Source organism: Andrena cerasifolii, chromosome 16 (assembly GCF_050908995.1).
Source record: "Andrena cerasifolii isolate SP2316 chromosome 16, iyAndCera1_principal, whole genome shotgun sequence".
In the NCBI taxonomy this organism is placed as follows: Eukaryota; Metazoa; Arthropoda; class Insecta; order Hymenoptera; family Andrenidae; genus Andrena; species Andrena cerasifolii.
Window position 1 is genome coordinate 625752 of NC_135133.1, and position 15850 is coordinate 641601.

At 41.5% G+C, this 15850-nt stretch overlaps 2 protein-coding genes across 2 annotated transcripts; one reads left to right on the plus strand and one right to left on the minus strand.

The window, feature by feature from the left end:
- Positions 1 to 628: 628 nt before the first annotated feature.
- Positions 629 to 11070, minus strand: LOC143377664 (uncharacterized). The gene is made up of 4 exons (XM_076829215.1): positions 11023 to 11070; positions 5418 to 5998; positions 4268 to 5338; positions 629 to 635 (listed from the first exon to the last, which is right to left on the minus strand). Exons 1-4 carry the CDS (start codon positions 11068 to 11070, stop codon positions 629 to 631), a joined length of 1707 nt encoding a protein of 568 aa, XP_076685330.1.
- A 2925-nt stretch (positions 11071 to 13995) lies between these two features.
- Positions 13996 to 14782, plus strand: LOC143377908 (facilitated trehalose transporter Tret1-like). The gene has a single exon (XM_076829716.1). The coding sequence runs from the start codon at positions 13996 to 13998 to the stop codon at positions 14587 to 14589; it is 594 nt and encodes a 197-aa protein (XP_076685831.1). The 3' UTR covers positions 14590 to 14782.
- Positions 14783 to 15850: the final 1068 nt, after the last annotated feature.

Sequence of the window (15850 nt, forward strand, 5' to 3'; positions counted from 1 at the left end):
TAGTCAGGAGATTAAGGATCGCGAGAGAATAGCGATGGAAATTGCAGAAACCAGCGAATCCATTCGCAGGAAACATCAGTCTTTGAAGACTGACAAGATGGATGAAGATATCGCGCTGGAAAAATACTTTAAACCTATTACCGAGCCCTTAAAACATATTGTGGAAAATACTGCTGAGACAGAAGCTGACATATCACCTGCGACGAGTATGAGCATTGAAACATTAACGCCTAAAACAAAAATCCGGCCGAAATGGAACGCATCGCGTAAAAGAAATAGTAAACAGTCATACATGTCATTGGAAAATTCGCTCGTAACCTCCACACCAGTTCAATCGAAGCGGAAACGGTTGAATGTCGCATCAAACGATTCCACGGTTCCTCCTGCGTCAATAAATACATTTCCCGATGTACAGTCGCTCACAACCAATGATGACGAAGACGTGTATGAAACTTCTGCCGATGAGTCGCTTGCAGCATCTATTAGAGAGCAACTCCAAACATCCGAGGGGCAAGAAACGTTTCGCAACCATTTCGGTCCGCTGGGACAAAAATACATGAGCGCAATCCTAAGTGGAGATAGGGATACGACCATAGATTATGTGTACGGTGTACACTTTGGTACAACTTTATGAACTGATTTTCAAGAGAATTCCCGATGATGCTATATACACAGATGCTGACAAACAAAAATACAAAAGTATACTGCTGATGACGAATGCTCACAGACGTGGTCATAACGCACAAACCCCATATTGGGTAACAAGGGATACAAGTACAAACATGTAATTGCGCCACTACTACCCCGTGTATTGACCAGTAAAGCGGGGAAAGGTCTAAGGACATCGCGAGTCATGGTGGTAAACGATAACAAGATCGATTATGTGCACTGGGATGATCCCAACGAGCTGGTGGATCGATTGCGTTTGCTGGAAGCGTCGCGTCAGGCGGGTAACAACTCGCACGACAACGAAATTCTATCGATTATCGAGGAACTCCGCGACGCAGGCCTCATTATAAATTAAACCGCACGCCGATGATGTGCACTGTATGCGTCGAGATGCCGATCAACAAATTTGGGGTATCGCTCGAGAAGAGTGGAGCAGCTACAATGGACTATTACAAATGGAGCGGCATGCTTCGAAATTATATGCGTGATAACGCTCTTTGCGTGACCGGTGCCGACTTTGATGCAAAATCGCGCAAGATACGACGCGTAGCTCAGCCGGTGGCCGACACAGATGCCGTCAATAAACTATACGTGAAAAAGAGCATTAAACTTTTGAGAGAGCAGCAGGAAGAATTAGAGATGAAGCTGGTCGCGTTTCAGAGAGATATGCTGACGTTGCAAAACAGCGTTCAAAAGATATCGCAAGCATTGAATCTTATCCCGCAGCAACAATGCGAAGGAGAATCATGCGAGACGGTTGAACTTGTCCAGAATTTCCTTGGGGTGGTGGAGAGCACATAATGCACGTACACGATAATTATCGCATCATTCGTGGCAAAGATACATCTGCGATCAAACATGCAGCCATTATCGAAATTCATGAGTGAAGAAAACTATGGCCACAAGAAGCTACAACTTGTGGAGGAATTGCACGCTCCAGCTCGAAGACATTTTCCTCGGAGGCGCGTCATAGTGCGTGGATACGACGATCTGTGGCAAGCTGACATTGTAGAAATGCGTCCATACTCGCGATTCAACCAGGGTCACCACTACATACTCACCGTCATCGATGTGTTGAGCAAGTATGCATGGGCGTTGCCGCTCAAGACTAAAAGTGGCGCTGAGGTGACTAAAGCGTTTGCAAAGATATTTAGAGATCGATATCCGAAAAATTTGCAAACCGATCAAGGAAAAGAATTTTACAACACCGATGTACAGAAACTCTTGAAGAAGCATGACATTAATCATTATTCAACGTATTCGGTGATGAAGGCCTCCGTCGTAGAACGTTTCAATCGAACTTTGAAGAACAATATGTGGAAACTGTTTACGCTGAATGGAACCTATAGATGGACCGATTCGCTACCGCGTCTACTTGCAGAGTATAACGCGCGAAAACATAGAACCATCGGAATGCGTCCTTGCGATGTTACCCCTGCGATCGCCGACAAGCTGCTAGCCACCGTATACAGCAACCTAAAGATCGCTGCTCCAGCGAGATTCGAGTTGGGCGAGTTTGTGCGCGTGAGCAAATTTAAAACCATCTTCGATAAAGGCTATACGCCGAATTGGACAACGGAGGTGTTCGAGATAGCCAAAGTACAGACAACTAATCCCGCGACGTATCTGCTCGTCGATTCCTGTGGAAAACCCGTTGCCGGAGGATTCTATGAACACGAGCTGCAACGCGTCACCGATCCTGATGTGTATCTAGTGGAAAAAGTGCTGCGTAGAAAGGGGGATAAGGTATACGTGAAGTGGTTGGGGTTTGATAAATCACACAATTCTTGGATAAATAAAAATAATGTATTGTAAAATAATAATAATAATACATGGTTCAATAAATACAATGTTATACATATGTGTACAATTTATTTAACATTTTGCTGCCAGCGCCGTCGAAAATATCATTCAAAGGCAAATGCCAGCAGTTCGCAATCAACAAGAGATTTATCATCGAAATATTCACTATCACGTATAGCTTTAACAGCGCAGCACGAGTCTAAAGTTTCATCGACGACATCGCACCGCTATAAAACGCTCGCAAATTTGAAAACTTCGTCTCAACATGATGTGTAGTTTCATCAAGTTCAAATTTCTTTTTTATAATATTTTTATAATGGAATTTTACAACGGAATTTTATAATGTCCCCAGGGCAGAGTGTCGGTCGAATCGGGTACGATATACCGCTTATCGTCGTATGGACTTAGAGCGATTTTGGATTCTGAAATGGTGTACACTTTATGCAATTTAGACCGTATGCATGATTGTCTGCGAACCATTTCGATCTCCTTTTGCAAACACTGCGCGTAGTCGTCGAAAGTTATCGTTCTGGCTATGACGTTGGTCTTGACGCCTTTCGCTTTTTTCGTATCTTTTTTACCGTCTACGCGAAGTGCATACATTTTCGCTCTAAGACCTACGAATTCGGTCATTATCATCCCATTATTTTCGTCCTTCATCAGCCCCGGAACCTTCTTATTTAAGCGCGGCATATTATATGTATTGTCAGTAGGATAATCGCTTGTGTCGAATCTATCGATATTGCGTTTCACGGACTCGTAGATATCATCGCATCGAATGTGATAGATGAGGCTATCAGTGTCTGTGTATAGAATTTTACATTTTTGGCCATATAGTGGAGACATGTACTCGTGATGAAATTCGTACAAACAAATCTTTGATATGTCTAGAATGCACAATTCAACAGCTATTAAATTTTCCGAAAAAACACTTCTGCTGTGGAAATTCGGTTTCGCGATCATTGCCTCCGCGCCATATCGCCCTTCCCAATGTGTTAAAAGTTTTACGTCCACCTGATTTCGCACATTTTCCATAGTTTTACCGAATACTGCGTTGTTCATCAATTTGTACAAATTTTTTTCAAAGTCGTTTGTCGCGCATGTTCTAAACCGTGTATTGAGTTCGATGTAATCGCGGAGCCAGGGAGATTGAGCGAATTGAAGCGCGCGGTGTATCTTTGTAATACGAAGACCGTGACTCGTGCACTGCTGCAGGTTGCGATAATGGATAACGTAACGCTGCTTATCGTATACCGTCGCGAGTAACTTGTCCTGCCTGCTGCCAGGTGGTTTGGCACGCGTCGGGCAGAACGGTAGATCGGCGTGAGCGTCATGCAGACGTTGCGGATATTCCAGATCTACCTCGAGAATGTATCCCGTGGGCGAATCGACAGCGATCGAAGACACGTCAAAATTTGCGACATCTTCGACCCATTGAAATTTGGCGTATGGTAGGGGCTGGCACATTGCCCATCCGTACAAATTGTTCACGTCAAAGTACATCAAGTACGATGACTGTTCCGATGGGTTGTAAGATGACATGTACTTGTTATTGGCGTGTGCGTATCTTCCGGAACATTGGCTTAAACCGCCACGTATACCGCGTTCGATAAACATGACCATATCAACGTCTGTGAGCAATTCGAATGTAATTTTGGTATGTTTTAGCATGGCATCCCACGTAAAGCCAGGTAAAGTATAATAATGCGCTAAATCTAATCCGTAACTCTTGATACAACTTTCGTGAAAAATTTCAAAAATATCTGCCAATAACAAGACATCTGTTTTCAAATACAAGTCGCTGTATTCGCCCAAAGTTCTAATCCCCAAACGCTGCCAGACAATCTCGGCGTGCGCGTAATCGCTCTTGGATACAGTCTCACCCGTTAACGAACTGTAGAATGACTCGCGCGGTGGTAAGCATGGATCCTGCAGCTTGTTCGCGCAATCAAGGTATTCGTATGGAAATACACCCTTTCGCGTCAATAAATTGAAATCTTCGATGGATAATGTTTCAAATTCGGATCGTAAAATTTTTAATTTATCCGCGCTAAGAAAAGATGCTAATTTGTTGAGACTGGTATTGAGAAATTTGTACGAATCGATGAATCGCAATTTAATACATTTTCGCGAGTCTGAGTCAGCCGTATCTTCAACATTTTTTGTGAATGAAATGTACTTTTCTTTCGTTATGGGCAATACGTCAACGCTGCCTTCGAAAGCGGTAGCTATTTCCTCGATAATGAAATGCGAATCGTAGCCGGATAAATTATGGAAAACTATGGGGATGTAAAACGCATTTTTATAATTTAAATTGCACTCCGAATGTGCTGGGCCTCTAAAGCGTCCGGATAGATGGCAATGATCGCGAACTCGTACATCTTCAGCCTTGAATGGTTCTTCGCAAATATGACAGTGTGTTGCATCGCGAAATGTCGTCCATTGTTCGGGAGTTAAATCAAGCATGGGAACATTGCTGGTCAGAATGGGTTTGGCGAAGTTTGCAAAATTTTCCAGTTCGTTGACGAACCATGAAACACAATCCGCGTCGCGGCGACATCGATACGTCGACAGTGATGTATCGTACGAGCAATGCATATAATATGCAATGCTGTACACTTTATGGTGTTGATACGCGCGCAATTTACTATCCATTTCACCCATTCGGTGATTGTCCTCTGTTTTTTCAATGATGCACTCAAGATCGGCGTACACCATGAAGGGGAGCCGCTCCTTCATACAGTGGTTGCTGAATTTGAGCAGATTGTTTCCTACGCTGGGCAACAGGATGGCGCAATCATTCATTTGCCCGCAGTCCAGCGAATGGGCCTCCAACTTCTCGGCAGATCCAAAGTAGTGCATGCATCTGCAAAAAAATCAAAAAATTTTTTTATTTAATTTTTTTCAACGATATTTTTCAACGTTTCATAAGTTTATGTACATACCGATCGCAGATGAATTTTTTTTCTCTGTGCCTGCTCAACTGCATGCTCACCACTCGGGATAAGTCCTTGATCAGCACAAAGTGCCCTACATCACCGTGCTTATGATTCGGCGTGTAGAGCAGATTGACGTGTCGATCCCTCTTTTGGCTGGTGAGGCGCAGCGGAAAGACCGTCGATCCTTTCTCCATCCCGAAAGTGTACACGTTGACGGAGATGCCGTTCTGCCGCTCAAACTTCCCAAGCTGCTCTAGGGACATTGGAAACTCAATGCCTTGGAGATTTAGCACCAATGTATAATGTGGATATGAACTTGGCCGATGAGGGTTTCTTTCGGCGGGATGGAGAGCTGCGACCACTGCCGGCGCGAAGCAGGCGTTATCCTCGGATCGCACGCTAATTGTCGCTTTCTTCATCAATATTTCCCGTGGCAACTTGAAGTGGCACCCTGCGCGCAGCGGATTGTACTTATTAACGTTGACGGTTAGGTTGAGAATCCTCATCAATGCCCATCCGCTATCGCGTTCCTGGAACTCTTCCAACGATGCCAGGGTGGGTTCGATGACGCATCGTTGGTACCACTCCTGTAGATCACATGTACCGAAGAGTTCGCAGTTCCGGGTATTGATGCTTTTACAAGCATGTTTGTTCCCCGCCAAAAATTCGCCGTTGAACACAGGGTTCACTTTGAGGTTCTGATGTTTCCTCAAGGCGCCTCGTACATACTCCAGCACAATGGTCCCCGCATCCTCGAGGAAGTTGCGCGGCTCGATATACAGGGTGTCCCACTAAGGAATGGACAGCGCGATATCTCTTAAAGTATTGTCGATAAAAATATAAAAAAAAGGGAATTGCATGGTTCGAGGGGGCCCATTTATTAGCGCGAACGAATTTTCTTTCCGATTATTATTTTAAAAGATACGATGGTCAAGTTCGGTTTTTCAAATGGAACTATTTTTTTTGAAGACCTGAGTTGATAGTGCGTTCCAAGACAAATTCAATAAGCTTTAATGTATACACTTTATTTCCACTGGTTTTTAAGATATTGCGCTTGCAAATTTACTGATTTTCACTGCAAGAAACCCCTCTGAAATGGCAAAAACCGGGGGCGGTCTTACTGACGCCACGGGTGGCACTGCCTGTTGAAATGGATACTTACCTGCCAAAGGTCTACGCCAGAAATGGCAGGCCCAAAGGCTGGACAATTCTTTTCCGTCAGAAATGCTACTTAGGACAATCTACCAGACAATCTCTATATCTACACAGACAATGGAACAACAAAAAATATTGTATACCTACAAGTATTGTGAAATTAAACATATTAGAAACGCGCGCTTTCTCTTTTCTTTCTTTTCGACACACACACACACACACACACACACACACACACACACACACACACACACACACACACACACACACACACACACACACGCACGCACGCACGCACGCACGCACGCACGCACACACACACACACACACACACACACACACACAATCTTAAAATTTACGGCGAATCTTAAAAATTAGGCGGTGAGAGGAGGAACACGGGTAAATAAAATTGAAAAATAATATATGTTTAAGAAATATATATATTGTTACAAATAATAATATGAAAGAATAATATGAAGGAATAACATAGAATATAAAAAACATAATTAAAATTTATTTGGCTTAATTATCCCACTGGATCACATCATCAGCAAATAGATTAGTTAATGGTAAATCCATAGGAACTTGCACAGGGCCAGTTTGAACTGCAACAACACTAGCCCGAAGCCCCGATACTTTATTCCTATACGTATCAAAATCAATATTTTCCGCTTTGACGTTTCGCCAAGCCACACTCTTTGGATGATACGCATGATTATTCCGAGATATAGTTATTTGTACACTATCATCATCATCGAAATCGCCTAAAAACGTTTGTTGTTCATATCGATGCATCCAATATTCCTCATCATCCTCGAAGTAGTCGTGTAATGGATTATCGCATTTTTTAAAAACTTTTAAAAAAATGTTGCCATCTTAGCTTCCGCCTCATAAAGTTCTGCACATCGAATTTCTTCGGCTTGAACCGCAACATTTCGACAGGCCACATACATTTTCGGGCTGGATGAATGGATAACTGCCGCAGCAGCGGTGATCGTAGCGGTAGCCGGACGTTTCAAATTCACGCGCAATGACATAATCTGAAACCGAGTTTTCTTATAATTCTCAAAGTTACTAACACAACGATTCACTAAAGTATGATAATGGAAACTTACGGTATTAATCGATTGTATTTCCATGCGTTGAACGATTGATAATATCCTTCAAAAGCAATCTTCTTCAAAACAATTTCACGTAACACAAAAAATGCAAAAAGTGTTTCAAAGAACTGTCAAAGTAAGTGCACGTTGACCACGATTTGAAGACAACTGGTCTCGCTGCATCTCCAAGCTGCCACATGTGGGCCCATGCCTACAGTTGCATAGCTTTGCAAAGTAGGATGCCTTTGTTCTTCGCCATCTTCATGTAATGAAGGCCACCTGCATTTTCGCTGACCATCCTCACCTTCTATACATATTCGAATTATTCACTAACCATCCTCGGAGTGCACTTATCATGTTCTTCGAATTCTTCTCCCTTCTTCTTTGGACACATCATTCGACTAGGTCACACCACATTTGATTGCGCAACGAACGTGTATTGGACGTCTATTGAACCACTTTCAACACATAACGTACCACTCTGAACGTGTATCGAACGTCTATCGTACCACTTTCAACGTCTATCGTACCACTTTCAACGTCTATCGTACCACTTTCAACGTCTATCGTACCACTTTCAACGCCTAACGTACCATTCTGAACGTCTATCAAACGTCTATCCTACCGCTTTCAACGCCTAACGTACCACTCTGAACGTCTATCAAACGTCTATCATACGTGTATAGTTACCGCTTTGATCATGAATCGTACTACTTCTACATAATAATTACAACTATCGTCTTAATCTAGCGTACATGCAGGAGGTTGGTGGTTGAGGAGGGTGAAGCAAAACAGTTATGCATTAAAAATTGATTATATTTTATTTGTGTATTTCCCTCTGGCGTTTAGACCACCAGTTGAATATTTTTAAATACATTTTGCATGGCACAGTGCTTTGCGTGTCAGCCACATCGCAGAGTATTAACTACATTTAGCTTATTTAGGGATTTGATATCCTCGTAGCCAATGTCCAGCGTCTCGATGATCACGTCCACTCTCGTATTTTCATCGAGGAAATCCACGAGGCAATCGCAGCAATTCCTATTTCAATTGTTCTGCAAATTATGCCATACTATACTATTCTTGGTTATATTATATTAAAATACTTTGATTTATATTTTATTTATTTACATTCTACTTAACCTTAAGAAGGTGACAGGTTCTCAAAACAGTTGACAAACATCATTTGCAATTTAAATTTACGGAACTTAAGAATTCTAATGAAAATAATAAAAATCGTTTTTTTTTCTATTTCTTGGAATATCATCAAATATTTTACATTAGTTGCCACTTTGCTTACATCTTAAAATTTCAGTACTTGTCGTATGGGAAGGAAAGTATTCCTTTTGTAAACACTTCCTTTTATATAAAATGCAGTTAAAAATACGGTGTTTTATTTACATAACAAGTTTCTTGTTTATAAATTATACTTTACACGAGAAGGTGGTGGGCTCTTTCCATCAGGGGAGGATAAGGATGGGTCAGGAGGATGCCATGGATAACAGTCAAATGACGGGGTTAACGGTTCAAAGTAAGAAGGTAGTCGAAAGTGTCCCAATTTCAATAAAATTTGAGTCATGGAGAGAAAACAGTGATCGATTTGCCGTGGAATTATCTTAGTGTATGTTACTCACTTCATTAAAAACAAGCACTCACTCACTCACTGACTGAATCACTCACTCACTCACTCACTGGCATTATTAATGTGCACTCTGTTGCACTACACTACTCACTTACTCACTCACTCACTGGCATTATTATTGTACACTCTGTTGCACTTCACTACTCACAATAAATGTTCAAACAGGTCTCCCTCTGTCTCTATGCAGTTTTGAAGCCTTCTGATGGAGGAATTGCGAACATTCTCTAACACCCCTTGTTCTTTAACAGCTTCAAATGCCGCGATTATCCGTTGTCGTAATGTTTCTACGGTATCAATTTGAATTGAGTAGACCTTTTATTTTACATACCCCCAGAGGAAGAAGTCCAAGGGAGTTAGATCTGGAGATCGTGGTGGCCAATCTATTGCACCTGCACGGCCTATCCAACGACCCGCGTAGGAAATATTTAAAAAGTTCGAATTGGCAGTTCCTTCTCCAAAAAATTTAAATACCCTTCGCCTGTCAATCTTGCTGGTAGAAAAAAAGGGCCCAAAATTTGATCACCAATTATCCCAGCCCAAACGTTGAGGGTCCACTGAGTTTGAAAACTTCTGATGGTGGTTTCATGTGGATTATCATAAATCCACACATGCGAATTTCTTGTGTTAAAAATACCTTCTCGCGTGAATGTATTTTCGTCTGTCCACAGAATCCTTTTTAAAAAGTCTGGATTTTGTTGATACTCGTTCAAGAGCCATTGACAAAACGCCAATCGAACTGGCATGTCGCGAGGCAGTAGTGCTTGTATACGACGCAGATGGTATGGATACAATCCTTCTTCTTGTAAAACTCGATGCGCCGTCGATTTCGGTATTCCTGATCTTCTTTCAATATCACGCACACTTATAGTTGGATTTTTTTCCACGGACTCGTTGCTTCTTGTTCTTCCTCTAGTACTGTTATCAGAACGAAATTGACCATTCGTTCTTAAATTCCATGTCAACCCCGTCATTATTTTTCTGATTATAGGACGCCGATTGGGATACTTCTCATTGTATGCGCGTACAGCAGCCACGATGTTGGTGTCACAGCTCCCGAATACCACGAACATATCGTAATATTCTTCGTTGGTATACATTGTCTGCCAAATGTACGATGATAGCTCTGTTAAAATCTGTTCGCTTTCGCTCCAGAAACAGTTCTGACTGTCCCATGTCAGGTATTAGCAGTCGTGCCCCCACAACGTCCTCGAAGCTAGGTACATTATTGGTCATTTCAATATTTGGAAAACATAAAGCGATTGGCTGTGGAAGGGATAGACAGGCGAAGGAACGGTTTCGGTTTGGCGAAAACATTATGATCATTCCATAAAATTTATTATGGGGCTAAGTCCGGAAACGTACCACGGGGGCGCTATTGACAGTGCGTTTCGTTTCTATCCTCTCCGCCCTTCGTTTCGTTCGTAAAACTCGTTTGGTTTATTAAGGGGTTAATCGGTATACTGCTTCATTATCGGGTGGGACAACATGGTGACTGAGGCGCACTGTTCTCGACCGTCAATTCAGGGAACAAGGTCATAAACCGCGACCTTCTTTAGACTACGTTGACGATCAACGCAGTTAGTTTTTACGATAGGTTAGAAACAATGTCGAAAAAGTAATACAGAAACGTCGGAAGTCTGACAATTGAAAGAATTAAGGTACATGGCCGGTCACTGGTGTTCAAAATTTATGATCTGGCCTTCTTACTTCGAACCGTTAACCCCGTCATTTGATTGTTATCCATGCCATCCTCCTGACCCATCCTTATCCTCTCCTGATGGAAAGAGCCCACCACCTTCTCGTGGTTTCCATTGAGCAATGACACTTTTTCAACAAATAATGAAGATAATGACAAGCTGGAACTTACAAATATGATTATTATAAAAACAGTGTCATTGGCCAAGAGTGGGATAGTAAAATTCTCCTGCAATTTTTCTGTCGACCTGTTGTTTGACCTCAGTGAGGAAATATGGGGTGGTAGCGGTACGGTCAGCTGACTGTAATCGCTCGCGGTTGCTTTACCTGAGACGGGGCGCAATTCAGGGACAATACGGGTTGACGTATTCCGTACGAGGAAAGGTGGGCTTGGAGTTCGATTGGCCCCAAACTAACCAATCGGGCCTGCTTATCTCTCGTGTCTAAACACGCGCTCGAATTTCAAAACAAAAGCACGCGTCGACGTATTCCGTGCGAGAGGAGGTGAGGCTTGTGGAGGCGATATTGCTGTGAAGAGGGCCTTTTCAGGACAGTGGCCGTTTGGGAGGGATGCAAGGCAGATTGGTTAGTTTGGGGCCAATCGGACTTCAAGCCCACCGTCTCTCGCACGGAATACGTCGACGCCTGTTTTTCTTTTGAAATCGAGCGCGTGTTTATACTCGAGAGAAAAGGGATCCGTCTTTAATTTGAAGGTAGGACGAAACAGGCGGGACTACGCGCAGTCAGCAAACTATATGCTTTCTTTCTTCCTGTGTCTCTTCGCGAGCCACATTGATGTTGAATAATACTTTTTAATTGGTAGTTGCCAAAAATTAATCAGGCTGATCGGCCAGAGCATTTCGCGAGGGTCGCGGTTTATGACCGTATTGTCCCGCTAGTCAACGGTAGACAACGGTTTCCTACAGTTTTGGGTAATTTATGGCCTAGTTGGTTCCGCCTCGTAGCAGACGTGAACTCAGGGTATCGGAAAAGGGAAACAGGATTTTTTCTTTATAGCAACTCGAAGACTTTCTGTTTCTCTTCTCTTCGGACCCTTTCGAACCGAAACACGTGGTGTCTGCTGCCTACCTCGAAGCAATGGGTACATTGGCAGTAAAAGGACGGAACGCAGACTTTTGTAAAAGTGCACGATTTTAAAAGACATGCAATAAAAGAATACATAAAATTAGTATTCAGAAGTCGTTATTTAATCCTCTGAATGTTATTGTTATAAGCGAGCTGTTTTATTACTTAAAGTCAGACAATGTTTGATAGTTATAACTTTCATTAAAAGTCTGGCAAAGGATTAGACAAAGAGTCGATACGAAGTTGCCGTCGACTCTTTCGTTTCCTCTCGCTCGCTCATTGGGTTTTCTCACTCGCGCCATTGGTCGCGCGGAATAGTGTCCACAACGCGTTAGCAGCCCGCCGCCAGCCCCGTTCGTAGGGCTGGTAAGGAGGATTTATTGTAGTTGAAATTTGGTTTTTAGGGTGGGTTAACCTAATCTCCACAACTCGCGGCGAAAGTGTCAAGAGAAAAAAAGACCGGGTAAGCTGTTCATTCAATGGTAACGTAAGAAATGTACACTTTTGCCAATGAATGAACGGCAGTGAGGACAAATATTGAATACACGGAATTAATGCCGTATAAGTTATGAGTAAAAAGAAAATAAAAAGAAAAATAGGCGTTAATTTTTCGTATTACATGAGCAACGTTCATTCACTGGGGAGTTTTCATTCACTGGACAGGTCACCCTACAGATGATTTTTTATCTCGGGAACTATTTATCGTATTTACTCGATTCCTTTTTATTTTAATCGAGAAGAATCGACCTTTTTGAATAATTTTTTTCAGGTTGAAAAATCATTTTCACAATAATGAGAATTATAAACCAAGTTTTATTTTGCAAATTTCGGCTCGAGGTCACGATTTTTAAAATACCCCTAAAATACTACCATATTCGCTGAAGTGTTCTTTATAAAATAAGGCTACATGGCGTGGTACTGCATCATTTTGGTGTTACCGCTCATATTCAACGTTGTAGTCAGTTGTGGGCTCCTTTCAACAGGAGAGGATAATATGATCATTTCGAATGACGGCGTTAAGGGTAGCAAGTAAGAAAGCGGTCGAAACTGTTGCATGTTGAAAACAGTAATCTTCATCAGATTTGTGCTGAAAACAGTCATGTCATCTTCAAAATCAAAAATCGAAAAATTCAAAGCCTTGTAATTTTTAAACAAATTCGAAATCGGCAAAACAATGACTTAAATCCCCCATAACTTAACGAGGACTACATCATATTCCGTTTAAAACAAATTTCCAGATATCAAGGGAAAAAAGTGGTCAATTTGGCGTGGAATGACCCATATGTTTTTGTTTACCATAGATTAAAAAATGTATTTTACAAATAGTAGTTTACTTTTACAGTTACCATATAAATTTTTAACTAAATTTCAATTCGATAAATTACTTTCATTTATCCAAATTTCCTTATCAGCTACAATCGCTAATTCATACGCTTGTTTTTTTTTATAGGAATTGTACGCGGCAATACTTCTGGCAGGGCTAGCATTAGGAATATTTATTTGCGTTCTCCCAATGTACATAGGCGAGATATCGTCACCAGCGACACGTGGTGCTGCATCATCTTTGGTAGGCATTATATACAATACCGGCATTCTTGTGACATTCATAGTTGCCCCGCATCTCTCGTTATCTCTGACTTATCTCGTCGTTAACATTGCTTTCGCAATCGCCAGTTGCTTTATGCCCGAGTCACCGTACTTCCTGATCATGAGAAATAGAGTGGACGAAGCGGAAGACGTGTTGGAAAAACTAAGAGGGAAAGCCGACATTTCTGAAGAATTGCAAACGATGGTTGACTCCCTATCGAAAACAGAGAAAGACGTGGTAAAGAGTGGAACTCTGAAGGACATGTTTGCATCGCGTGGAAAGTTACGTGCCCTCATTATTATACTGCTGTTTACCGTGATGCACAATTTCGATGGTTTCTTTATAATTGTCATATACGGTCAGCTCATCTTCAAATCAACCAGCAACTTGATGTCTGACTATTCGATGAATATTGTTATCGGTGTAACGCAAGTGGTCTCCTCCTTTCTAACTACATTTTTGGTCGACAAACTTGACCGTAAGCCATTTATTCTCGCGTCGGGTATTACAGCAGCTATTTGTGATCTCATGATTAGTGTTTTCTTTTACGCGGAGGAATACTTGAATTTGAACGTACAGATGTACACTTGGGCACTACTTCTATCTTCCATAATATTGATTTTCACTTTCAATTGCGGATTGGTCTCTTTACAGATCATCCTAATGTCAGAAATCTCTGCTACCGAGGTCAAAGCGATGGGCACGTGTCTCGTAGGTGTAATTGGTGGGGTGTTAGGTACTATAGCGACTAAACTTTACATATGGGTAGCTATAAATTTGAACTATGGTCACTCACTACCATTTTTAGCGTACTCTGTAGTCGTTGCAGCTTGCACACTAATTCTGTTTCGCATTACGCCAGAGACGAAAGGTAAAACGTTCGTAGAAATTCAAAGAGACTTAAATACATGATGATTATTGGTATTTTTTGTGTCTACGCCGTAAACTCTACGACAACGCGTGCACGATGAATTAATTTCACAATCATGTCTGTGATAAAATGCAGGGAGCACTTTACAAATAAGTTCAGAAAGTAAATCTCCGTTGCTTTTAAATGTTGCGACGACGTGTAAAGTATAATTTATAAACAAGAAACTTGTTATGTAAATAATACACCGTATTTTGAACTGCATTTTTTATAAAAGGAATACTTTCCTTGCCATACGACAAGTACTGAAATTTTAAGATGAAAGCAAAGTGGAAACTAATGTAAAATATTTTATGATATTCCAAGTAATAGAAAAAAAACGATTTTTATTATTTTCATTAGACTTCTTAAGTTCCGTAAATTTAAATTGCAAATGATGTTTGTCAACTGTTTTTTAGAACCTGTCACCTTCTTAAGGTTAAGTAGAATGTAAATAAATAAAATATAAATCAAAGTATTTTAATATAATATAACAAAGAATAGTATAGTATGGCACAATTTGCAGAGCAATTGAAATAGGAATTGCTGCGATTGCCTCGTGGATTTCCTCGATGAAAATACGAGAGTGGACGTGATCATCGAGACGCTGGACATTGACTACGAGGATATCAAATCCCTAAATAAGCTAAATGTAGTTAATACTCTGCGATGTGGCTGACACGCAAAGCACTGTGCCATGCAAAATGTATTTAAAAATATTCAACTGGTGGTCTAAACGCCAGAGGGAAATACACAAATAAAATATAATCAATTTTTAATGCATAACTGTTTTGCTTCACCCTCCTCAACCACCAACCTCCTGCATGTACGCTAGATTAAGACGATAGTTGTAATTATTATGCAGAAGTAGTACGATTCATGATCAAAGCGGTAACCATACACGTATGATAGACGTTTGATAGACGTTCAGAGTGGTACGTTAGGCGTTGAAAGCGGTAGGATAGACATTTGATAGACGTTCAGAATGGTACGTTAGGCGTTGAAAGTGGTACGATAGACGTTGAAAATGGTACGATAGACGTTGAAAGTGGTACGATAGACGTTGAAAGTGGTACGATAGACGTTCGATACACGTTCAGAGTGGTACGTTATGTGTTGAAAGTGGTTCAATAGACGTCCAATACACGTTCGATGCGCAATCAAAAGTGGTGTGACCTAGTCGAATGATGTGTCCAAAGAAGAAGGGAGAAGAATTCGAAGAACATGATAAGTGCACTCCGAGGATGGTTAGTGAATAATTCGAAT